The 27049-nt window shown below is 40.2% G+C and overlaps 1 protein-coding gene across 3 annotated transcripts; it reads left to right on the top strand.

Moving 5' to 3' along the window:
- nxph2a (neurexophilin 2a) lies at positions 1-25730 on the top strand. 3 transcript variants are annotated; one of them, XM_089002485.1, is made up of 3 exons: positions 1-547; positions 629-789; positions 22830-25730. In XM_089002485.1, the coding sequence occupies exons 2-3, from the start codon at positions 658-660 to the stop codon at positions 23571-23573; spliced, it is 876 nt and encodes a 291-aa protein (XP_088858611.1). In that variant the 5' UTR covers positions 1-547; positions 629-657; the 3' UTR covers positions 23574-25730. The 3 variants fall into 3 exon arrangements, with proteins under 3 accessions (XP_088858611.1, XP_088858612.1, XP_088858613.1); XM_089002486.1 differs by having other exon boundaries at positions 1-521; XM_089002487.1 differs by lacking the exons at positions 1-547; positions 629-789 and adding an exon at positions 21740-21860.
- The last annotated feature ends 1319 nt before the right edge of the window (positions 25731-27049 follow it).

Below are 27049 nucleotides of genomic sequence, written 5' to 3' on the forward strand. Positions count from 1 at the left end.
AATATGGGTTCCCAGAAAACAGCAGATAGACATCATACCATCCTTAATGAATCAAGACGAACTCAAATCAAAACATTCTGGGGTACGTTGTCTTCATGAAGTACGCACGAAAACCAGACAGAAATATGTTGTGACTCTCCCAAAGGGTTAAATCTCAGGCGATGTCATCCCCCTTAACAAAAAAAGGTGGTCGCAAGAGTGGCAAGCTTGTGACTGTCGCGTACGGCGGATGCAGCGCGTGCGTGTGGATTGCGGAGATGCGCGGTTGGGTCGTGCTGAGTTGAGAGAGCGCACGACGCGCGCACTGTCGGATACCTCACTTGACAGCCGCCTGGTATTCAAGCATTTGCCGGGATTAACTAGCAGGGAAGGAACGTTTCCACTCTGTGTTGGTTTGTTGTAGAGTTTGGGGCACTGTGCTAATAGAATCATTCGGTCAATCTAGCTCTTGTTTGTACATAAACCCGGATTTTGGACACTTTATGGACTGAAGCAAGTGACACGAGATACAATTTTGCCATGTAAGTGAGCCATAACATTCAAAAAGGTACGTCCAATTACGTCATATTGATCTCAATGCTAGTTTTACCATTTATTTACATTGTAGACGTGTTTTTTCCTCCCGCAGTTTACCACAGAGATGTTTGAGCGACATATATGCTCCTGGCCCAAATCTTCACAAGAGGATTAAAACATTGTTCTTCTGAAATAAACACATCCTCACCCCCAAAAAAGTCGCCAAATATGGGAGCCCTGCAACTATTTCTCTTTTCTCTCCTTCTGCACCAGGTAAGATTCAAATCTGCTGCTGTTAAAGTTTGTCTTGCACTTTGTCTGTTGAGGCATGACTTTTACATATTTTCAATCGTCGTTAATTTACGTCATGTCTGCACTATTACCCATTGAACTCACATAAAGATGGATGAAAAGGTTTCTTCAACTGTCTTCATACAAATGACGACTGAAGAAACCTTTTCATCGATGGGCCACTCCTGTACGACTGAGAGCTTACACAGACGTCATATTAAGATAATGTAAATGTGTTGCTATCATGAAAATTATTTCTCTCATAATTTTAACATAATAAATAAACTCCAATATGGTAATTTCTCAAGTTTCTATTAAAGCATACTTGGAGTAGTTTTAAAATCAATATTGTTTGAAATGTGTTTACTTTTGTAATGCATCATAGTCAAAGCCATAATTTCAAAATGCATGCATCATTTTGTCTAATAGATGTGATGCATTATAATTTTTCCCCAAAAATATATATACTATTTTTTCACATTTTCAAAGAATGTGCCTTAGAAAATATTTCATTCTTTAAATGTTCACGATTTAGTGTTTAGTGTCTGATCATATATTTTTGTATTTATCTTCAGCACCTGGTGATCACTTGAGATTTTTGATTGGTGTTGTCACCTATATAATAACTTTCACAAACATCCTGAGAAATATGACTTCTGAAACCACATATTATAAAAGCTGCAAAATACAAAAGCAACCAAACTCAATTTGTTACTTCTCCCCAAAGTGGGGGGGGGGGATAACTAAACTCTTGTAATTATCGGTTACCACCATTAAATCAGAATCAGAATCAGAATCAGAATACCTTTATTCGCCCCGCAATGGGACTGTGTGCATATTTCATATTTGCTGCAGATTTATTTTCTAAAGCTTGTTTTTTTGTTTGTTCTTTGGATTGCACTAATACCGATAAACTCTACCAGAAAATATTCAAATCTTACAAAAGTCTTTTATCTCATATTTTTACTGGAAGCCACTGATGTATGTCACTATAGTTTTATCAGGATTGTGTTGGTCTGTGGGGCCTGTTGGCGCATTCGCATCTGGGCAGAAAATACCACATTTGAAGTTTATCACATGGATGCTCGGCGAGGGCTTCTTGAAACGTTGCCTTTCGTGTGCAGATGTTGGCTGCACCCATGTTTTAGTTATCAGCCCTCAGTGTGTATCTGAAAACGCTTGCCTCAAGAGAAAAGGACAGACTGATCCCCAGGAGTGGCTCTCTTGACATGCCTCAGTGGATGCAGTCTGGCCTGGGACAGACACGTTTGGCCTTTATCATACGCCCCTGGTCCTCGGAGGAAATTCCCACTTAACAGTGTGAAAAAATGCACCAATCTGGAGTTCATCATCAAAGGACACTGCAAGGATGCGTCTGGGTGTGGCACTCGGGTCTGTCAATGTCAGCCTTCCTTGCGTAACCCTTGAGTACACCGTGACACACAGAGACTTTCGCTTCCACCCCCCCTGACTGAAACAGCCCCAATCCGAGTCAATGTGTTAAAACGTAACCCCGGTCGCGACATATGTGCGTCACCCCAGGGGGACAAATAAGCGGGTCAGCTCCATTCTGGGAAAACCCATTCTTCCCCATGACATCTGCTGCAGTTATCCCTCTGTGCAATGACAGCAGAACAATGTACATACAACATAGTACGAAGCCGGGCTCTCATCCGTCTTGCCACCGCCTGCCTTGCCTTTATTGCACCGATTGCATACGGGCAAGAGGCCGTCTTTAGTGCTGCAGCAAGATGACATTGATGAACTATATTAGGCCTTTGCGACTTATGGGTCTTTAGTAAAATCATGTTACAACAACACATCCCTTTTCGTGGCCAAGCAGATCCACTTTCCGTCTCTACAGACGTGTGACACATTCAGGAGACGAAACTGAGCTGTTTACTCGCAAGTGTCTCTGGAGCGACACGCTTGGAGTTCATCGCCAACTTTGATGTGTGCTGATTTCACGGCTTACATGTTCTTTCTCACGGGAATCGGCTCCAATTTTACACTGTTGTTTATTTTGCTCCCCAAAAAGTCTCTGATGTAGTTTTGTTCCGGTTCTTTTTTTTCCCTAGCAGCTACGGCAGTAGTAAAGCGGAGTTGGGAGTGAGACAATGAGCCCTCCATTCAAAGTCAAAACGCCCTCTGCAAGGACAACAGCTTGATCCCAGTCTTCATAACAAAACATAAATGCTCCACAAAGTCTCTCTCTGAGGACGTTATAACCTCTTTCCCCTTCCCCGTGCTCAATTAGCTTTTATAATATTATTTATATATTGTGTACTTAAAAGCAGCTAACACTAAGAAGTGTAATAAAAATGTACAGTGCAGGGGATTAGGAGCAGCTCTTTAATCTCACGCTTGTGATAACACCGTATGGGCTGATTGATTAGTTTTTCAGGAAGCTTATGTCAGAAAAACCTAATCCGTTTTTGGATTGTGCCAGCCTTGTAAGGTTTTCCGTGCCGCCATTTTATCATGGCGCCGAATTAGAGCTGCCAGGCTGTGATAAGGTCCTCGTCTCTTTTACAGAGCGCGCCGCCCTACCCTTGCGTCCGCCCCCACCCCACCGCCAAGTCCTTCCCATCCCGATGGACAATAAGAAATGTGTTTATATCCTTCGCATCCCTGCTCTGCCGGGTCTTCACATCAACCTCTCTCAGGATTTGGTTTTTGGAAGAAAACGGCATAGGAAATAAAAAAAAAAAAAAACTTGAGTTTTGCGTTTTTGAAAGCAGAGTGCAGCAATCGCGTAGCGAGGGAGCAGAATATGAGATGGAAAAGGCAAGCAGGCCATTGGAATCTCTGTGGATGTGATTAAGCATGGATTTGTGGCATTAAAGGGCCTTGCTTGCGCGCATGCATGCGGGCGCCTTCCAGGAATCATTTGGGAACTTTGAGCGGCGCCGATGCCAATCTTTACCCATATTGGGGTCACCAGCTTTCGGCCACAGGGCTTGACTGCATAATCCCTCCTAAACAATATTGTCTGTGGCATTTACGCCCCTTCAGCCGACTGTTGTCTCCCTCTTCCACAGCAAAGGTTGTCATCTCGGCAGCTTGAAACCCTGAAAGCCGCGGCGGCTTGTATCGACTGCATGTTGAAAGCCCCGCTACCTATTTATTTTCCAATCATCAGGCGTAATTGTGTGTAGCGACGATCAATTCATGATAAAGGTCTTAAAATGAAGAGAAGGAAGTTCAAAGGGATTGATAGATGTGACACGCTTGCCCTTTGCACTGACAAAACGTTCACGAGGGCGGTGGGATGGACGATTAAAGACTTGAGTCAAACAATTAGGAGCGGCATGATTGGTCGTGTGATGTGAACTTGCGAAGGCGAAGTGATGCTCTGTGGCCTGCTTTCGGAGTACTTCACACTCTCTGCTTTGCTGCAGGATCCATTATGTTTAATATGATGTTGAGTTTCCTGATCTTGGTCCACAGCTATGAATTTTTATGGCAGCCTAAAGCAATGTTTGATTCCAGCTTCAGCTATCTTACAGCTTTGCCATTAATACTTGCCAGGGTCAGGGCCATTACGGCACCCTCTGATGCACATCGTCACAGGGATCCTAGCGACTAAATGCATTTCACGGTGGCGCGACAAAAAATGTAGAGTTGTGTGGTAACTCTACACCAGGGGTGCTCACACTTTTTCAGCATACGAACTACTTATAAAAATAACCAAATCAAAATGATCTACCCACTACAAAAATGCAAAAATAATTATTTTCAAATGTATTAAGGATTCTTTGTATGTACAATGTATGTTGATGTACCTTGCATAACTGAATAAGCCAATATTGCACAACAAACATAATAACTACATATACATAACATAATAAATAACTATTAACATTTTTTTGTAATTACCTGAGTTTACTTTGATGACTTGCACTGAATTGAATCAGCCAGGAATGCATAGTGTAGTGTAGAGTCTACACTGAAGCATCATGTTTTCAAAACAACCTGGTAGGAACAAGTGCAAAAAGTTATAGCACCGCATTATGCTGAAACTGGACTGTTTCCAACGTCATGACACTGGACCTTCTTCAAAGACAACATGCTGCACTTTTTTTTTCTTCGAAAAAAATCTAAGAAATTACATTTTCAACCCTGATTCATTTCACATAAAAATGCCCAGACTCAGATTTCTATCCGGGGTGTGGTGGCACACAAGTCATTACCAATCTATCTTAGTTCATCTATCTATGGCAGCGACATATAGTGACAGTCACAACAATTAAACATGTTTCCTTTCCGTGGCAGAAGATACAATACATCTTTGTATCCGTCTGTCACCAGCAGAGAGGCAATTGCAAATTCACCTCATGTTTGTGAACATACATCTACCTAGTTCGCTAGGTAGATAGCTATCTACCTAGCTCTATCTAAGCATTTTACTTTTGATGGTGTGGGGAACCAAAAGGCGCTTAAAATGTAATGTATTATTAATATTATTATTAAAAGTGGTAAATGTGTATATCTACACTCATTAAATACATTTGGAGGTTAAAAAAAGTCCTGTCACCATCCCCTGGGTATAGTGGTGGCACCATTTTAACTCATTCACTGCCAGACAATGTGCAAAAATGTGTCCATTCCAGTGCCAGGGTTTTTGTCATTTTCACTTAAATTGCAGGACCGACAGGACATTGAGTTTTAGGACTAAAGAGTTAAATCCCTAAATTATACGGGTCTGAAGTTGCAGGAGCTTGAACTAGGGGCGGCTGTACAAAAGTTAAATGCTACCCCCTCATGGGAGAGAAAAACATGCCAGAGGTCTAACCAGCACTATATCGGTACCCCATACCAAATACATTCGGGAATGGCAGTGAATAAATTTATCTCATTTGCTTTAACATTTCACACAGAATACGTCATTTTTTTGTGGATAAATATAAAGCGCAACATCATTATTTTAGTATTGATACTTTTTGTGACAACATTGTTGCTTTGTAGCCTTGGCTAAATAAAGATTCGAAAAGACTGCTTGCCCGTCACCCAAGATACACTTTATGTAGAACATGTGTCAACCATTGACTATTCAATGAAATAATTGTGTTCCATTGATGAGGCATGTTTACTAAAAAGATATCAAAGCTCTCAAAAAAATCCTGACCTTATAAAAACTGGAAAGAATCTTTTGCCCACATGACATTGTCAGAATTGGCCAACAAATGTTTCCACCATTTTTTTTGGATTTTAAACAATGAACCCACATAATTTGTTTTAACCAAAATAGCAAGTGAGTAAGACGAATGGGTTTTTAACATTTCTGTTTTTGCCCAGTAGACACCACAGTCGGACATCCAAATGTCCTAATTAATGCTCAACTAAAGCAGGCATTCCTACCACATGCCAGTGTTGAAAAATGATTGACTTCTTTTATTAAAGCTGACAAACTTTTCCATTAAAAAGACAGGTGTGACAGCCTTACAATAAGTACAATAAATCTCCTTTCTGATTATTCTCTCCTTTTCCCTCGCCTTTGAGGCCTTTCTTTCGTGGAGCCTGTCATTCGCAGGCCTCGTCAAGAGCCGTCGGCTCCCCTCCGTCTGTGTTTTTGGCTTGTGATGTGCTTGTCTTCAGATCCACCGCGAGGAGAAAGGAAGCCGCATTCTTACTTGCTCGTCTTTCTTCTTCAAAAGCAAACGGCCTCTGCGAAATCAACTGCGGCGCAATCTATCACTACAGAAGCAATTGCGCTGTCAAAATTCACTTACTGCCCTTGTGGGTGAATCTGCCCTGAAAGTATTTGCAATGTAACAGCCACATCCAGTGTGGCAACGAGTAAAGAGAGAAGGCCACACCAAACTGAAGTGAACACATTGAAAACAAGTTACTGATAGAAGCTACAAAGGAGTCACTGGCTTCATTTTAGAATAAAACGTCTTCAGTATTTGTGAAGGATTGCTACAAGTTGATCTCTGATCAAGTCAACTGTGTTTTCAAAGTGCTCCAGATGATGGTAATATGTTTCATGTCGGCATTACCTCCTTGAATCTTCACTATTAGAAGGTGTGAGATATGCTGCAGGTGTCAGGAGCTTGCTCAGGACTTGGCGCTTTGACCATGTAAGGGGATTAAAATGAAAGTGATGATGCGTTGAAAGGTAACGCCTGTCGAAAACGTCAAGTGTTTGTGGCTCGGCTGCTGTCACACGTGGCAGGTGTTGAGATAAATCCAGCATACACCTTACCCAAAGGCTTCTCCCCGACGGTACCATGAACAATTTCTAAAAGGCCCATGCGGTTTTGTTTCCGACGGCGAATCACAATTTGATAACATGTTCAGAAATGGCGCCCTCTCCATCATTGATTGATTGTTTACAAAAGAAATTGAGTAGCATTATATTCAAATATAGAATCAACTTTAACATTCTTTATACATTTAAAGCTATCCATAACCTTGCCCCACCATACCTATCTGACCTTCTTCGAACGTCTATTCCCTCTCGTTCCCTGAGAGCCTCTTCCTCCCTCCACCTCTGTGGTCCCCCTGCCCGTCTCAGCACGATGGGGGACAGAGATTTCAGCTGCTCTCCCGCCAAACTCTGGAACTCACTTCCGCCCAACATTCGTAAAATTGATTCTCTTCCCACCTTACTGAGCGTATTTTAATAAGATTCCACCGCATATAGCTATATTTTACGTTTTAAGACTCGCTCTGAATATTCAGGAAGTCTTGTTTTTGAGTTGGTGACGAGTCCGTACGTGACGTCACGAAATGACCGCCCCCTGACCGAAAAAAGACACATTGTATCAGTCCTTCCATCACGTCAATGTATTTTGCTGTACATGTTTGGTCTGAGAACCGTGTTGCACCCAAAAGCCGCCAGAAGAGGGCATCCAAGCTCCATATAAGGAATTTATCAGCCTGTGGCAGCGGAGGTGGCCACTGGAGCTCGCCAGTTTGTGCCTCTTTTTTTTTTAGTGAGAGATTTCCCCCCAATGTTGGCGCAAAATGGCACATATTCTTTAAATAATTGCAAACATGTATGCTTTCCTCTTCAGAACTATTTGAATCATATTCATAACTGGATGTGTAACAAGAAAGCATATTCTCTGAATCTGAAGCCATTGTTTTGATTCAGAAGCAATGCAAGACGTCTTGGCGTGACGTCACAAACTGGGGGCGGGACTTTCTGAAAATGCCCAATTCGCAGCTCTATTTTTTGCAGATTTTGGACACTAAGTCATTTTATTGGTGTTTTGCATTTGACTAAAAATATCATACTGCATGTTTTGGGTATTTTAGATGCTATAAAACGTTTTTCTGATGTCAGTTAAAAAACAAAAAAGTGACGTCGGTTGTCATTTAAAATTGCATTTTCTGTGTAGCTTTATGTCTTGTTTCTATTTATAATTGTATTTTATTTATTATTGTATCTGTTTTTTTCTCTATGCTAGTCTGTGACTGTAAAGTGTTCTTGAGAGCTTTGGAAAGTGCTTAAAAATAAAAATTATTATTATTATTATTATTATTATTATTATTATTATTATTATTATTATTATTATTATTATTATTATTATTATTCACAGTTGTCTTTAAATTGCAAGGTGATAGGTTTCCCAATTTTAGAATATACATTAAAATAATAATAAATGTGATTTTTAAAATATCAACATTAAAAACCTACAATGTTCTTTGCTATGCTCGCATAATACAGTAGTCCTGTCCAGTGCTTTGATTGAAAAAATGTTAGTTCGCCAGGTAATTAATAATTGCAGTGAAGATTAAGCCAATGCAGAGACCTACTAAATTGCCTTAATCTCTGCAAATGATCTATTACAGCGTATACTTATTAATTGGACATTGCTTTACATTTTAACTCATTCAATGCCAGACGATGTGCAAGAATGTGTCCACTCCAGTGCGAGGGTTTTTGTCATTCTGTACAAAATACAACACGAAGCATACATATTGATTTATGTAGCGCTTTAACAACAGATGAAGCTGTAACAAAGCGCTAACATGGACATAAGGCAAATGCTGCCCCCTCACGGAAGGGAAAAAACATGGCAAGAGGTCTGACAAGCGCTTTATCACCACCCCCTGCAAGAAAAAACAAAACCCGAACCAATTCGCGAAAGGCGCTTCATGTCATAATTTTCAATTCCTGAATAAATTTGGGAATGGCAGCGAATTAGTTAATCCATGTTAACGGTTCCGATTTATGAGGTAAGACATAACATTCTTTAATATACACATGATTCTGTTGTAGGTGTTTCTCTCCCGCCACCCACGTCAATTTTGTGGTATTCCCTCTAAATCACGGTGCTTTGAGCTTTTACTTTGATTGCCCAATGTGTGACCCTGCTCTGCCAGCATTATTGGGGATGATAACATAACACTGTTGTCTTACTGATTAACCCTTTCATGCACCCTGTCACCTGATCACATGGTAAGCTTTCAACTATACTTTGCTCTGAGCCTGAAAGGGTTGATTATGACTTCACTTAAAAACATGCATTTAGTTATTTTTCAGTTGCATGTGTGGTTTCACATACAATACAAATAAATAAATACATGAATGAATGAATGAAGACTGAATGAATGAATGAATGACCGGACGGACGGACGGACGGGCGGGCGGGCGGGCGGACGGACGGACGAATGAATGAATGTGTTATGTAACCAGCTTCCGCTGACTTCCTATAGCTGTGGAACCTGCATTGTAATTCATTCTGTGACACTGAAAAGGTTCTTTTCGGTTTTCTTAAGCTTTTTTCCCATTGGGAATAACTGACATTGAAGCAAGCCAAACTTAAAAAAAAAACGATCTTTCATCACATTTTTCTCCACGTATTGATAATTTTATGATGAGATCAGTTAGTACACATCCTGACTGAAATTCAAGCTTATTCAGCTACACATGAAATGACAGAAGGCTTGCATGCCTATTTCCGTAAACGATAAAATACTTTTTAAGCACACCAAAGGAGAACAGACTGTGGAACGTGAGGACAGTTTCAATGCAATGATTTTGAAAAGAACATGCGGTGCATCGCCTTGCTTTTGAAAACAAAGTGCTGACAATGAGAAATAAAACGTATAACAAGAAATGAAGAACATGCGGAAGAAGGTTGGGGGAAAAAAATATAAAACTGTCTGGGTAACGATTTCGGTATCATTTCAACATTTTAGCAGCCACACCAAGGTAAAACAAACGTTAATCATAGTTTTTTTTTAATCACTTTGATATAATTAGTCAATTCTCTGTTTTAAAAGTTTATTTCAGCCATTAAAATGGGTAATAATTATAAGTGTAATGAACATCACTGATCACCATTCGATGATGATTTTGATATGATTATCGTTAATATAATACCTATAAATGAGTGAATCAAACAACCAATGGAAAATATTTATTCGCAGAATGTTTATCATAACTATCTCCATTCACAGCAGAAATATCCTTCGAAATCTATGCAAAACATCCGCCTCGTACTACAGCCAATCACTGCCAATTTGGGATGAGATGCGGGATACACCCTTGACTGGTAGCCAACAAACCACAGAGTACTTATTTAAAAACAAAATAAAAAAATGAATAAATACACTTTTTCACTCCTCAAGAACGGGACTAAAATAAACCTTATATGCACGTTTTTAGAATATGTGAAGAAACCAGGGTACCTGGAGAAAATCTATGCAAATACAAGAAAAACAGGCATCGCGCTGACTAAAAAATGAAATAAAAGCAACAGAGTTTAGGCATCAAAATATCAAACCATTCAAACGTGTGCAACATAAAGTAGGTTTCTAGTACAAACAGTTGTCATTTTCGAGCGATGGGAACTGATGAATGCAAAGTGCTACCAGTTTGCGACTCATTTCTGAAAGGAGAATTTGTTCAAATTACATTTAATGATGCTTTTATTTGGGCCTGGCCAATTCAGGATGCCAATTTCAGATCTCCTAAACTAAAATAGATGATTATTTTTATTTAGTTTGCGAATAATTTACAAGCTACAAAAATTGGAAGTTCTTCCTCTTGATTGTGAAGTTAAACAGGAACACCGTATTGTTCATGAGTCAAAGCATTTAGGAGCACAAAAAGAAACATCTTTATTCATTCAGTTTCCTTTTTTGTTCTTCTTATCATCAATTGGCCAGATCCTTACGGGCATCAAGTTGGTGACACCTGTTGCCGATATAAAACGGTTCAAATTTCCACGTCTGGTTTCTGAATATGAGGGTATTACTTCCAAAGAGGAAAGTTATCTACCTGTAAAGTCCCCCTTTTCTCATTTGTCAATACAATTGCGATACCTGTACACCCCCCAACATGTTGACAATAGTCATTGTCATGCCCAGCAGGCAATGAGTATTTGAGACAAAGGGGGCAGTATCCCAACTGGGTCCAGTTGATAATAGCCATGCTAACGTTTTATTAGCAAGTAGTGAGTGAATTGCAGAATTCCACTGAACGAATTTACTCACGGGCCATGTTTGGCTCACGTGTTGCTGATGTGGCCTCAATTTCCTCTCTGTGCCCCTATTCACAATCACCGAGTGATTTACTGGTGGGGTGTCGTCCACCTTTCAACCAATGTCAGGTAGGATAGACTCAGGCTTCTCCTCAATGTGAACTTGTCGAGCAGTGCAGAAAATGGATAGATGGTGCCTGGTTGCCTTTGTCTGTGCTCTCTAATGTTATAAAGACTGCTTTTCCCTTTTTGCTAGAGTTTTCCAGCATATGACAGGAAACTGAAGCAGTTCTATTGATCTGTGTCATGACATTTTTTTTTCTTTTATCGGATGATGGGTGCATAATGAATGGTCGATGAACCATTAAAATTCCCACCCTCTAACTCTAAAAACAGTTCAACCACTGTGATTATTCAAATGTAGAAACGGCAAAACAAAAAAAATAATGAGTTATGTTACGTCTCACAATGTTGTTAACTGGTGTCAACAGTTACTCAGGTCTTCCGTGATGTGCTGTCAACTTGGGTGATGTTTACCGACAAAAATAAATAGGTATAAATACGCTGAAATCCAAATGACTCAATTCTGTGCTGTTTGGTGCTTGTTCCAAGAAGAAAAAAATCAACAGTCTGAGAATGAGTGCTATAGTTTTCCTGGTACAGTGATACCTCGGCTTACAAATGCTTTAGCTTGCAAACTTTTCGCCTTACAAACATTACATTCATGAGAATATAACCTTGGCATACGAACTACGTTTCGGCAAACAAACCAAACAACACGGAGCGCCACGGGGGCTGGCGGACTAGTTTTTTTTGTTATCGAGTGGAATACTTTTTACTATTATGAGACCGAAAAAGACCCCGCCACAGGCTAGTGTTAAGCTGAAGAGGACATCAAAGAAAATTACGATCGAGCAGAAGAAGGAGCTCATCAAAAAACACGAACGAGGTGTGCGTTTGTGTGACTTAATTAGCTATCCCAGTACCATTACGCTAAATCGACCATTGCTACCATCCATTGACAACTAACATCACAAAGGTAAATAAAACGACTTTATTATATAGTACAGTTTATGTCTTTAGTTACAATACAATAGCACATTAATAATAATAATAATAATAATAATAATAATAATAATAATAATAATAATAATAATAATAATAATAATAATAATAATAATACATTTGAAGCACCTTTCAAATCTCTCAAGGACACTTTACAGTCACAAACAAGCATACGTACTATAATAAATCAAATACAATCACAAATACAATGCAATATCTAAAATACACAGAAAATGCAATTTTAAATAGGTGGGTTTTGAGATGGGACTTGAAGGTGGGAATCGATGTTACGAATGTTGGGAGAGTGAGTTCCAAAGTTTGGGGTATATTTTGTGTAGTTTTAAGGCTTATTTAGTAGAAAATTATGTTTTATGGGGACCTGGGAATGGATTATTCTCATTTTTAATGGTTTCTTATGGGAAATAAATGTGTTAACAGACAAACATTTCACCTAATACACATTCTGGGAACCAATTAAGTTCCTAAGCTGAGGTATCACTGTATGTCGTTGGCGCAATTGGTTGGTGCTACATCATATTTCTCATCTAAAAACTCTCCTCGAGCCTAGCAGGGGAGAGAAAAATTATAGAAGTGGTGGCAAACAAGAAAGACAGCAGAATATAACATGACTAATAAGTTGCATCCTATTATGCATGCTGGCGAAAGCAGAGCTTCATGTCATAATTCATGCAAATTGTACCATGCAAGCCGTTTGGTGATGTAATGAACACCCAGCGAGCGTCTTACAGTGAGTGTTTTTGAAATACAGTGAGACCTCAACTTACAAACACCTTATCTTACAAACTTTTCGTCTTAATTACGTCAAATTTATGAAAATTAAACCTTATAATAAGCACTATTTTCATAATACACACCCACCACGACTGGCGGAGTGATCTTTGGCGGAAGCACACGACCGAACAGCGCTCCAGCCCGCGTTACTTTCCACACCCCCTCTCATTGAATGCACACGTCGATCGCCTACTTGGAGCTTATTGTTGATAATTTTACTATGATGGGACCGAAAAAAAAACACCACAGGCTCGTGTTCAGCCCAAGAAGACACACAATAAAATCACTGTCGCTGAGAAGAAGGAGATAATTGAAAAACACGAACGAGGGTGGGTTTGTGTGATTTAGTGGTCTGTTGCAAAAGGTGTTTCCGTGCTCTCAAAGCGACGGTCTCGGGCAATCGAAGAAGTTGAAAAACTTCTGTTAATTTGGATACACGAAAAGCAGCTATCCGGCGACAGTGTGAGTAAAGCTATTTCATGCGAGAAAGCACGGCTAATTCACGCCGATATCGCCATGCGCCAACCTGGAAGTTCAGCGCTTATTGAGGATTTTAGTAACATTACATACGGAGTAACGGACTATGACAATCATCAACATGATGAACGATAATGTGATGCCTCAGCTTCGTAAGACCTTACAAGTCAGAAAGCAACAGGTCTCAATTAAGAGGTTTTTAATCAGCAAAAAGGATGAGGAGTCTCCAAAGAAAAAAGAAGAGAAGCCACACCAGAGGTTAAGTTACCAACAGTCCTTATGGAAGGTGACTGTCCTTCCATAAGCCATCAACGACCATCAAAAAGGTAAATAAAACTTTATTTTACAGCACAGTTTATTTCTTTAATTACAGTCCTCATGTAATGTGCATCCCTTTGTGACTTTATGATACAATGCAGTGTATTTCTTTCATTACAATGCAATAGCACATTTATTATACATAGAATAAGGTATGATGTGTGTAGTTTTAAGGCTTATTTAGTTAAAAACTATATTTTATGGAAACCCGGGAACGGATTATTCCCATTTTAATGGTTTCCTATGCTTTTTTTTTTTTTAGATACACACTTTTCGCCTTACACACTCTGTCTGGGAACCAATTAAGTTCGTAAGTTGAGGTCTCACTGTAGTGTGCTTGGAAGTCAGCTCCACCCATCTTTTTTAAAACCAACAGTATTTGTTCATGCAGACTTTAGCACCTACCTTGCCCCTCCCAAAAAATAGCCATTGTGATATTATTTTGTGGTGCTTTCCCTTTACATTTAGTTCAGAATTTTTAAGATTATACATTGATAACATGTAGAAAATAAATATTTAAAAGCATTTAAAATCAAAGTAAATAAAAAGAAGCTATATAAAATTACTTACAGTAAATTTAATTTTGAATACTAACAATATTTTAATCAAAGGTCCGCCAGTTTAATTTGACACCTGTTACTGATCAGAAAATAAATATGCACAATAAACATATTCGTCACTCATTGTGTTAATGATGACCTCCCCACCACCTGATCAACTTTAGCGCAAACTTTGATCCCCAGTTGTTGTTGCTGGCACTGTGACATTTTTTTATAAATCACACTCTGCGATGATGTGACCAAAAACATGAACATCACTTCTTTTTGAACTGATTCACAATTGTTTTTCTCCTTTGTCTTCTCTTGTACTGAATTTTAACAGTCACAGATTGGGTTAGCTACAAACACACATTGGGAGCCCATTTATTGATTTAATGGCCATGACTATGCATTGCCCCTCCAGATGCAGCAGTATATTTTAATAGAGAGTCAATTGAGCTTGTTAATGTGCATAAACAAAATTCCACTGCTGTTATGTTATGGGCAGTTAAGCACTATGTTTTGTTTTCTCTCCGCTATTTCCAACAAACATTTGCACCGGTCGACCGTCACAAATAACACTGATGGTTAACGTCTGTGTAAGCTCTCAGTCGTACAGGAGTGGTCCATCGATGAAAAGGTTTCTTCAGCCGTCATCTGTACTTTTTTGAAGGTGTCAGACGTTTCGCTTCTTATCCAAGATGCTTCTTCAGCGAACTAAAGTCTTACTGGTAGTATCGGCCCTATATATATATATATATATATATATATATATATATATATATATATATATATATATATATATATATATATATATATATATATATATATATATATATATATATCCCTAATGTCCAGACATGGTGGCGCCGGACACTAATATTTGCCTTAAAGTGTTTATCGGTTTAAAACTGTGGGTACCCTCAGTAGTCGTTTAATAAATGTCAGAAAGAAAGAATAGGGAATGAAACCAAAAACTCTGAAGATACAAAAAGGAGAGGAGTAGCATTACCTTACATTGCGGGAGTTTCTGAAAAACTACAAAGAGTACTTTGGCAACACAAAATTCCTACTTATTTCAAACCGAAAAATAATTTAAGGCAAAAATCAGTGCATCCAAAAGATAGGCTGCCAAATGAAAAACAACGTAATATAGTTTATTCAATACATTGTAAGAATGAAAATTGTAAAGAGCAGTACATTGGGGAGACTAAACAAATTCTCAAAAAAAGACTATCAACATCGCAGGGATAAAACTAGTGGGCCTCAATCGGCGGTACATATGCACCAAAAAGCTAGCAACCACTCATTTGACGACAATGAGGTTAAAATCTTAGTGAAAGAACATAGATGGTTTGAAAAGGGAGTAAAAGAAGCGATTTTCATAAAACAGCAAAATCCTTCATTAAACCGATATGGTGGGGTGAGTTTCAATTTGGATTATTCGTACAATAGCCTGCTTAGGCAACATAAGTTAGGCAACATTAGTAATGCTGATGAGGTGATACCGGAGGGAGTGGGGCAATCAGGCCAGTCGTTTTTTTCATCGACTGATGGTTAACGAGCAACGCGCTTCACAAATATGACAAACACTTTTTTTTTAAAGTGGAGGTCAATACTAAACCTGAAAACAGTACCTTCCCGACCCATATATTCAGGATTCACTATTCACCAGTGTACCAATTTGCTAATTTTTTCAGAGAACAAATCTGTGTACCAATTTTCAATTTTTTTCAGAGAACCAATCGGTAAAAAAAATCACCTATTTCCTTTATGTTCTGGCCAAAGCCCTGGGACCAAAGAATTGTATTGATGGCACAGGATAAAATTTATTTGCAGAATTGACACCATGTTGTGGCATCAAATTTATTCAGAAATTGAAACGTGAGTGACGTGAGTGCCATTCACGAATAGGTTCGGGTTTTGGTATTTCTGGGGGGGGCACCGATAAAGCACTGGTCAGAACTTTGGCAATGTTTTTCCCTTCCACGAGGAGGCAGAATTTGCCTTTTGTACACCAGCCCCCACTTGCACCTCATATTACTGCAGACCCATATAATTTAGGAATTCACTCTTTTTTTCTGATGAAAGAAGAGAATCTAAGGGTTCATACACTGCATTAAATGTTTACATAGTCCTAAAAGTAGAGATGCACAAGTCAAGAGGCCAAGTGTTGCATTTATTTTTAATCACTTCTACGAGAAGTCAGAATGTCAGGTGGAAATGTATTCAACTGAAGACAGACACCCCCACACTCCCACATACACTCACGCACACACACACACACACACACACACACACACACACACACACACACACACACACACACACACACACACACACACACACACACACGCACACTTGTCAGCGGTATTGTGTGATGAGCATGGGGCTTTCATAGATGATCTTGTGTGATCCAGCACAGCACCAAAGCACCTGCTATACATCGTCCCAAACCCAACGAAGATTAAAAGTGATGGCTTTGGTGCGTGAGGCCATTGCAGTGATCACAGTACCAATCCATTCTTCTTCAGCAGCGTGTTGTCGAGGGATGCCTGTGCACCTCTTGAGCCTTTTCTACTCAAAAGCTGGCTCTGGACGTTAATCATTACAAATGATCTGCAGCAGAAAATGAGACGGAAGAGGGCTTGGGAAGGATGCGGCAATGGATGCCGGCCTTGCAATGGATTTGTTAACACAAGGGGTTGCCCAGTCATGTTGGCTGTACGAGTCTGTCACGGTTCAGCTGTATCTTGGGTGGAGATGTTACATTCTTGCTATGGCAAATGCAAATTTACAAGTCATTGTTTTTAGTACGTTGACTAACATCACACTAGTGGAGCTTCAGACAGAAAATTAGCACAGAAGTGAATTCCACCACTAAAGTGAGGTCCATTTAAAAAAAGCTTTGTGCGTGATTGGAAGTGCTCTTTTTGCACTGGTGAGCAGGTTAATTGCCTGTTTTGTTTATCCTCACAAACATGCCTGAAACCAATTCTCTGTCAACACGCAACTGGATAACTTAAAAAAAACGTAGATTGTTTTGGCAGGTTTGCGGATGAGGAAGTTGCACGCTCCCAAAAGAAAGAGAAAAGCTGCTTTCAGACCACAAGTGACAGCCATCATTGTCAACCAGGGCTAACTTGTAAGCGGATCCATCAACGGCATCGCAATGCAGCCCATTACCTCTGAGCAACATTCCATTGGTTACTCACCTCAAAGGCATTATAGCGACGTCTTTTCAGAAGATCCAGATGTCACTGGATTCTTAATTACATTTGAGAGGCTAGTTCTGGTCACTGTAGCAATTACCTTTATGTCAGACCCTAAAAGATACGCCCACCCACGGGACAAGCCGAGCCAGTTGGTTAGTAGAATTGCAGCAGATTGATGTCCAGGCTGATCCAGCCTCAGTTTGTGGGATTTAAGTTTCAACAAAATCCCTTCCATACCGTACCTGATGATGAAATAAGCATTAAAATGTCAATTTTAATAAGTAACTACAACACGACACATTCAAGCAGTCTGCCTTCTTCAAATCACATCACAGTAAAAACACACATTACCGAAACAACGTCTTCCCATTAGATGTGTGATTAGTTGTGATATGGCATGTCCGGTATGTGTGGCCGCACAGAGCGACAGTTGACTGCTTTAACTCATTCATTGCCGTTCACGAATTCATTCAGGAATTGAAAATATGATGTAAAGCCCCATTCCTGAATTTGTTCAGGTTTTGTTTGTTCTTGTTTTGGTGCCGATAAAGGAAAAAACACACTAATTGCAAAACAGCAGGTCAGACAATTAACACACTACATGTATTTTCAAAACGGTTCGACACACCGTCCACCGAGTGATGGGACTGCACAGCGTCTTCATTGTGCAGCATCGCGGTCCCGGTCCGAAGTGGAGAGTCACTTGTGATCGACAGGTCACCGCACCAATGTGACGGGTGTCACAACAGTGACTGGCCTCTGGCAATGGCCTCTGGCAATGTTTTTTTCTTTACACAAGGGGCAGCATTTCCCTTTTTTCCATGTTAGCGCTATATAAACCAAGATGTATGTATTGCATTTTATTTTGGACAGCCACCATCATTTCAAGCTCACATAACTCCAAACCCACAAAATTTAGGAATTAACTCTTTTTTCTGATGAAAGAAGAGAGTGTAAGGTTTCTTACGCTGCATTGAACGTTTATGTTGTCCTAAAACTCAATATTCTGAGGGTCCTGGAATTCGAGTGACAATGACAAAAACCTTGGCACTGAAGCACGATCCAAATTAAACCTCACAAAACAGCAAAACCCTCCACAAAGTCGCCATGGTGGTGTGAGGTTTAATTTGGATCGTGCTTACAACATACTTCTGAGATCATTACGTCATAGGTTTGGTTATGCTGATGAGGTGATGCCAGAGGAAATGCGGCAATCAACCCAGTCGTACACCAAAGTCAGTCAGGACAATAGAAGTAATCAGTTTAGCCTCAGGAAATAGTCCTCTGCTCCCCAGACCTTTGAGCAGGGACCTATCATAGCAGAGGTCTGGCAACGCCACCTCTGGACAGTAGGGATATATATACAGTGGGGCCTTGGCTTACGAACTTAATTGGTTACCAGACAGAGTGTGTAAGGCGAAAAGTGTGTATCCCAAAAATTAATTTCCCATAGGAAACCATTAAAATGAGAATAATCCGTTCCCAGGTCTCCAGAAAATATCATTTTCAACTAAATAAAGCCTTAAAACTACACACAATATGCCTTTTCTATATATAATAAATGTGCTATTGTATTGTAATCAAAGAATTACACTGCACTGTATAATAAAGTCACTTTATTTACATTTGTAATTGTCGTTGATGGCTCTTAATTGACACCTGTTGCTTTCTGACTTGTAAGGTCTTACGAAACTGAGGCATCACATTATCATTCATCATGTTGATGATTTTAATAGTCCACAGTCTTTTCTGGATGGAACTGTTCAATAAAAGCCTGCACATCATTCCACTTAGCCAACATTGCCTTGATGCTCTCACTTGATGCTGCAGCCATCTCCTCCTGCTCGCCCTCAGATGACAACTCCTGAATGGCTTGCTTCTGCTTGTCCTCTTGAAGGCAAATCAAATCCTCTGTGTTGAGGATCTCATTATGTTCAGCAACAAGCTCCTCGATGTCATCTGCATCCACTTCGAGTTGCGTAGGTGCTGGCAGAGATTTTAGATTCAGAGATTTGGCAGAGAAGGGGTGCAGCGAGTAAGACGATCGACGTGTGCACTCATAGAAAGGGGGTCGGAAAGGTAGGCCGACTGGGGCGCTGGTCGGTCGGCGCACCGTGTGTATCCCGAAAAGTATTGCTTAATCCAAGGTTTAATTTTCATAAATTTAACATTCGTAAACCAAAGATTTCGTAAGGCAAGGTGTTCGTAAACCGAGGCCCCACTGTATATATATAGGGCCAGAGCTACCAGAAATTTTTTAGTTCGCTGACGAAGCCTCTTAGATGAGAAGCAAAACGTCCGACACCTTCAAAGAACTACAAATGACGGCTGCAGAAACCTTTTCATCGATCATATACATCATTAATAGATGTTTACATTTAGTGACTTTGTTTAATTACTAATGGAAAGTGGAGCTGATTATATCATACAAAATTCAGATAAAACATACTACAGTAATGTACAGTACTATATACAAAGTGGTACCAAAAAATGGTACTTGATTTATCATATTCTCAAAAAGCAATTAGAATGTTACGCACTAAGATCCAGATGAACGTCGTCGGGTAATTATATGTTTTGGGGGGTGCCCGTTTATTAATTATAGCACAATTCCGATTTCTTGTATACCTTCATAAAAATAGCCACACTTTTCTGCGGTGACACCCAATCACATTGTTGATATATGGTGTGTAATTATTTGTTGGTCAGTTAACTCAGGAGTGTTAATTATGCATGATTATAGTAAATGAGTGTGCCGGGCGTCATCAAACGTGCGCGTGTACCGCAGACGTTGGCCATATTTACCACTCGTCTTTGCCGTGTGCTGTTCAAATGAGTTCTGCTGTTCTCAAATTCCATGAGGCTGCACTTATTACCATTATAATGTCTCATTTCAAGTCGCCCTGAAACGCCTCGAGCACTGTAGCACAGATTAAGAAATCTTAATTAAGCTTTTTGTAGATTCTCCTTCATAAGACCTTGCCTCATATTTTCCTTGTTTTGTTGTAAAAAAAAGAGTGACTTTTTTTCTCCCCCCCACCCTTTCTTTTTCATGGCTGAGTTTCTAAGACATCACTTGTGCCTAAATGAGCAAAATGTGTGTGTGTGTGTTGTCACGGAGTGACAGTGAGAGAGCGGCAACGTGAAGCTTAAGACATCACTGAAGGATTTCAGGTTCTCGATGCTTCATCTTTTCCGGCGCATTTAAGTAGATATGTCCTCTCCTCATCCCCATGTTGCCACTGCAATTTCCCTCGTTGCTCATCATACTTAAACTTCTCTCATTTGCATTCTAAACACCTCATACAAAGCTCACCTGTGACGAAGAGAACATTTGCGGTTACTGCAGTGGACAACTTATCATGCTATCAAGTTACCGATTACCATTGGTGCATGGAAGAGTTGATAACAATGTATTACTCATAGCTTCAGAAAAGAAAAATAAATACCCAAAGCCAATTAAGTACAGTAAAGTCTCATTATATCGATATTCAAGGGAGTCCGAAAAAATATCGATATAACCGGGACTATCGATATATCCGACCCTGTTTGCATGTAATTTTCTCCATGCGTGCATAGAAATAGTATCGATATAACCGGGACTATCGATATATCCGATATCGATATAACGAGACTTTACTGTACTTTCAAAATCGACTGAGTGATTTATTTGTAATGTCTTAACTTCCCATTAATGATAAACAGTGAGGTAGAGTTAAAATGCTGCAATGTTTAAAGTGGAATGGAAGGATTTTATGTAACTGCTATCAGACAGGCCTAGTTTGGGAGTTCAGTACACATGTGCTTCACTTAGGCTTAGAGCAAAATGGTAATTACTCTGAAACTAGCGCACACCAGCTCAGTGAGAGTTTAAACAGCCGCTGCTCTCAATGCTTTCAACATCTGCTTCTTGCAGTGATCCCCGCAACCGGGCCTGGGGAAAGCCGGCGCTAATTACTAATAAAACTAGCTAATCTTATTGCAGTGAATTATTAACGCTTTATCTGAAGTGGACCAGGAATCGCTCCTGAGGCTAAACAGCTTTGAGGCACAAGGAGGATCACAGTTCATTGCTGCATCTGGATTAGCATTTAGCACATACTTAACTAGATGAAGGGCTTGTTTTATTGTTGACTACCATCACATGTCAAGGTTCACGGGGCACGCAGCATCTGAAAATTTCAGTTCGGGTTTCCGACCGAGTGGTATGTTGCGACAATTTTATTTGTCTTAGCTACATGACACGCACTTACAATAAATTTAGTAAAGTAAAATCACACAAGGGAGTGATAATGAACTGTTTATCATAGCAACTGTGATACGGTTGTGGTGGCTAAAAATAATCAGAGCTGTGATGATATACGTACTGTTCACTACATCTCAACCTTCAGGCTTTTAAACAACAGTAATATAAGCAAGCACCTTTTTGCTGGTGGCGTGCGGAATCCTCATTGTACCAAAATCAGCAATTTTCAGGAAATCCACAAACCCACTTCTTTGTTCAACCATTACCTTTCCATTCTTTTTGTGTGTAGGGTTTAGAGGCGCCAGCAAACAACAGTTATAATTTGTTGTTGCTGATTTGTTTGTTTATTTGTTATCCAGCCCCAACAACACAAATTGTAGCAGACAGTGGTGCTAGTCACCGGATTAACCATTAGCATGACAATCTAACTAAATCAAAGCATTACCACTAGAAAGGGTTCAGTCAAGTCAGCTCGCTTCATTTTGGATTTCTCACCTATTTTGTGTAACTTTTGTTTGTGGTGCAAAGCCCACCAAATCATTGAAAAGGGTGAGAAATTCAGCACTAGATTTTTCTGTGTTGACTGTCTTGTTAGCATGTCGTGGTCAGAGCTAACTCAGCAGCAAACTCTACATATTACTACAAAATGTGTTAGCGGCACAGGATAACTGAAGAGAAAACCAAATCATACTTTGTTGTCATTGTTGTTTTTAACAGCTCGACAGGCGCCATTTATTACTCAATCAGTATCGCTTAGTTAAGAGTACTGTACTGAAAAAAATCTGGCTATTCAAATGACAACAATTTTTGATTGTTTTAAATCACCAATATGTCATTCTCTTTTTAATGTTTAGGTTCACACCAACTATATGGTCATTTTCATATTTGTTGAATTACGCCCCTTGTGTGTGTTTTGTTTTCTCCAAAGGCCGCATGCAGCAAAGTACGCAGGGGAGACACAGAGTTGATGGAGTGGGGGGACAGCACAAATAAATTCTCGACTCCTACGGGCGCCAGTCCTCGGATCCTCAACCCCTTGCGTTTGTTCGCCAGGGCCTCCCCTGGGTTCAAAAGTGACGTAAGGGAAATGTCCTACATTCAGAACATGGAGGACTTCTGGGACTGGTTATCTAACCAGACAGATGTTCAGGATCCGCAAGCCAGAACTAAACGGAGGCCCATTGTCAAGACCGGCAAGTTCAAAAAGATGTTCGGGTGGGGCGACTTCCACTCCAACATCAAAACGGTTAAACTCAACCTGCTTATTACGGGGAAGATCGTGGACCACGGCAACGGCACCTTCAGCGTTTACTTCCGCCACAACTCCACAGGTCTAGGGAATGTGTCGGTGAGCCTGGTGCCACCCTCCAAGGTGGTGGAGTTTGAGGTGGCCCAGCAGTCCACATTGGAGACCAAAGACACCAAGTCCTTCAACTGCCGCATTGAGTATGAGAAGACGGACCGCAACAAGAAGACGGCGCTGTGCAGCTTCGATCCATCCAAGGTTTGCTATCAGGAGCAGACACAGAGTCACGTATCCTGGCTCTGCTCCAAGCCCTTCAAGGTCATATGCATCTATATCGCCTTCTACAGCGTGGACTATAAACTAGTGCAGAAAGTCTGCCCTGACTACAACTACCACAGTGACACGCCGTATTCCTCCACGGGATAGTGTGTGAGTGGGTAATGTGTGTGGGTGTGCACCTTTTGTTTGACCTTCAAATCATGCTTGTCAGCCTCAAAGGCAGAGATGTCCAAACATTCTCCTCTGAGGGCCACACATAGAAATACGCAAGGGTGTAGCCACCTCCATGAAAATCTTCAACTTTGATATATCAAACGTGCTACAACCAATCTATCAGGCAATTAAATACTTATTTTTAAATGTTCTACAATTCAGATTTCTGTTGAAATATTCTGTAAAGTGAATTCAAAGATCTATAGGATGGAAATGCCATAGAGTCCCTTCATGACTACTGTATCAGAATTAGAATACCAACCATCAGTGGTTGTCAATTGCAAGTTAGTGCCATGACGAGACCTTTGAGTAGTGAGAGATACAATTTAATAACATTTTCAAGCAGAGTAGTGGATGCATAGAAGTCCCCAATATTTCTTCATGAAGTGCAGTCACACACTGTATACAAACATGCCCAGCTAGCAATTTTCAACATTGTCTGATTTTCACCTAACATCTCAAATGGTCAGTTTTGTATTAGAATGAGAGGGTGGCAGGAGCAAAGTTACTTTTGGTCAAGCTTGTGCATAGTCCTTATGATTATACAAATAATAGAAAACAAGAAAGTCATTGCAAATCTATAAATTAGCTAGCTATCTAGCTGGATAGCTAGCTAGCTATGCCTCCACCCTGAAAATGCCACGACAACAATTTAGCATCATGTCATTCGCCAAATTCCTACTGAAGAAACCAGCCGAGTGAAGCTAGTTTGTTAGCTAGTGAGTGGTTAACACTTATTGTTTCAATGTGCCCTTGGATATATTTTCCGCGGTTTAAATGTGTAAGGATGAGGACGTAGTAGAAAAGTGGTTGATGAAGTAGTATCTAGTTTTCAGCAGGGTGGGGTTTTGCACGGTCACCAGAAGTCCCGCAGCATTTATGATTGCTTGAGATTGATTTTTCCTGAAATTTGATAATTGTTATATCATAATAGTCGTGGAAAGCAGTGTCACAAACCCAACTTTCTCACACCCCAATTATGTATGTATTGCTTTTTTGATGAATGGATGGCGGGCCAAGGTTTGGACACCCCTGCTCTAAGCTCTTCATCCTCATCAACATGCCTAAAGAGGTTAAACTACCTGTACAAAAACTCGTATGAATTGTACAGACAACATCAACATGTTCTGATGTGAATTGAAGCCCTGTTTTCACCAAGCGGTCACTTTCACTTCAGGCTGTTCATGTTCATCCATTTCGTTTTATGGCACTTTTCACAGAAATCACTCATGAAATGACATCATCATGAAATACAAAATAAAATAAAAAGAAATTAGTATTCTGGTATTTGATTCTCTGTGGTTGCGGGTAAGTCGCGTTCCTCAGTATAATTTGGGCAAAAAGCAGGGTAAACCCTGAACTGCCTGCCTTCCCTGTCGTAAAGCAATTGTATTATTATTATTATTATTATTATTATTATTATTATTATTATTATTATTATTATTATTATTATTATTGGGGGTGAAAATGACTGCTTTTGTACTGGAATATTTGTCAGCAGTCTTTTATTGGGGTACAATTCAGTAGTTCACAAATGCCATGCACACATACGCGCGCGCGCACACACACACACACACACACACAAACACACACATACACACGCATAGTATGTAAAAGCACATAGCTGTTGCCAGTTAAATCATTTGCAACTGTTTAGAACTGATATTTGATAACATGACAAAAAAAATACTGAACTTCAAAGGACACCCGACGTCAATTTTTTGTTTCCTAATTGACGTCAGAAAAATGTTTTATAGCATCTAAAATACCCAAAACACGCAGTATGTTATTTTTATTCAAATGCAAAACACCAATAAAAATGACTTAAAATGTCCAAAATTTGCAAAAAATTGAGCTGCGAATTGGGCATTTTCAGAAAGTCCCGCTCCCAGTTCATAACGTCATGCCAAGATGGCTTGCATTGCTGGAGAATCAAAACAATGGCTTCAGATTCGGAGAATATGCTTTCTTGTTACACATCCAGTCATGAATATGATTCAAATAGTTCTGAAGAGGAAAGCATACATGTTTGCAATCGATTAAATAATTTATTTTTGCCATTTTGAGGCAACATTGGGGGAAAATGTATCACCCAAAAAAAGATTAACACAATGGCGTTCCCCTCCTGTGGCCACCTCCGTTTCAGACCAAACAAGCACAGCAAAATGCTTATTTTATGTGATGGAAGGACTGCTACAATGTATCCTTTTTTTCGGTCAGGGCCGTTCCTTCAGTGATGTCACGTACGGACTCGTCCAGACCTCAAAAACAAGATTTCCGGCGCGAATATTCAGCGCCAGTCTTAAAACGTAAAATAGCGCTATATGCGGTGCAATCTTATTAAAATACGCTCAGTAGAAGTCATTTGAAGCCATTTTACAAATTATGGACACAACTTGTCTGGTGACGTCGGTTTTCCTTTAAACCACTCACCAGAGCAGAGATGCCGATCACAAAATGATTGTCCTGATTGCAACCGTTTTGTTTGCCCAATCTGTCGCATTAACGCATTTACGGGTATTGAAATAAACATTCGGGCGGCCCGGTAGTCGAGTGGTTAGCACACCGGCTTCACAGTGCAGAGGTTGCCGGTTCGCGTCCCGGTCCGGCCTCCCTGTGTGGAGTTTACATGTTCTCCCCGGACCCGCGTGGGTTTTCTCCGGGTACTCCGGTTTCGTCCCACACTCCAAAAAACATGCATGGCAGGCAGATTGACCACTCCAAATTGTCCCTAGGTGTGAGTGTGAGAGTGACTGTTGTATGTCTTTGTGTGCCCTGCGATTGTATGGCAACCAATTCAGGGTGTCACCCGCCTCGTGCCCGAAGACAGCTGAGATAGGCTCCAGCAACAGCCGCGACCCTAATGAGGAATAAGCGGTACGGAAAATGAGATGAGATGAGATATAAACATTCATTCACGTTTGATATAGCGCATAATTTTGACAGCTTTCATACATCTTGGTTGTCACTTCACTTAATTTGCAACTACCCTGGCTGACACTGGCAGCCGTGCTACCGCAACTGGCAGGAGCATCTGAATCTTGCGGTCGTTGGTTTGCACGCATTCAATGTGAAAAAGACAAAATGTTGTGTACTTTTCATTGAAAAACGTTTTCCCCTCACCTTCTCCTATTCTCCATTCCAATGGGGTAATTCAGAGGAAATTGCATGAGAAGGGTACTTTGTAAAGTGCAACTAATTGGGATGTTGTCCAGATGTTACGTTGAAGGCAAGACCACAGGCGGGTTGGAGGGGGGTGCGTACCACACTTCCAAGATTGTCAAACTCCACTTTGGGAATGAAACATGTAACATTTACCACGAGGTCTTATTCTTTTACATTTCTTTTTTGTTCAGGACAGCTATTTAAGACAAGAGTTGTGAATAATAGACTCACCCTTGCCAAGGCGT

The sequence above is a fragment of the Hippocampus bargibanti genome, linkage group LG08 (assembly GCF_051943395.1).
Source record: "Hippocampus bargibanti isolate YZ-2025 linkage group LG08, ASM5194339v1, whole genome shotgun sequence".
In the NCBI taxonomy this organism is placed as follows: domain Eukaryota; kingdom Metazoa; phylum Chordata; class Actinopteri; order Syngnathiformes; family Syngnathidae; genus Hippocampus; species Hippocampus bargibanti.

Coding starts and splice junctions, on each gene's coding strand:
- nxph2a (XM_089002485.1), top strand. CDS start 658: ATGCTCCTGGCCCAAATCTTCACAAGAGGATTAAAACATTGTTCTTCT. Junction 790..22,829: donor TTTCTCTCCTTCTGCACCAG/GTAAGATTCAAA, acceptor TTTTCTCCAAAG/GCCGCATGCAGCAAAGTACG.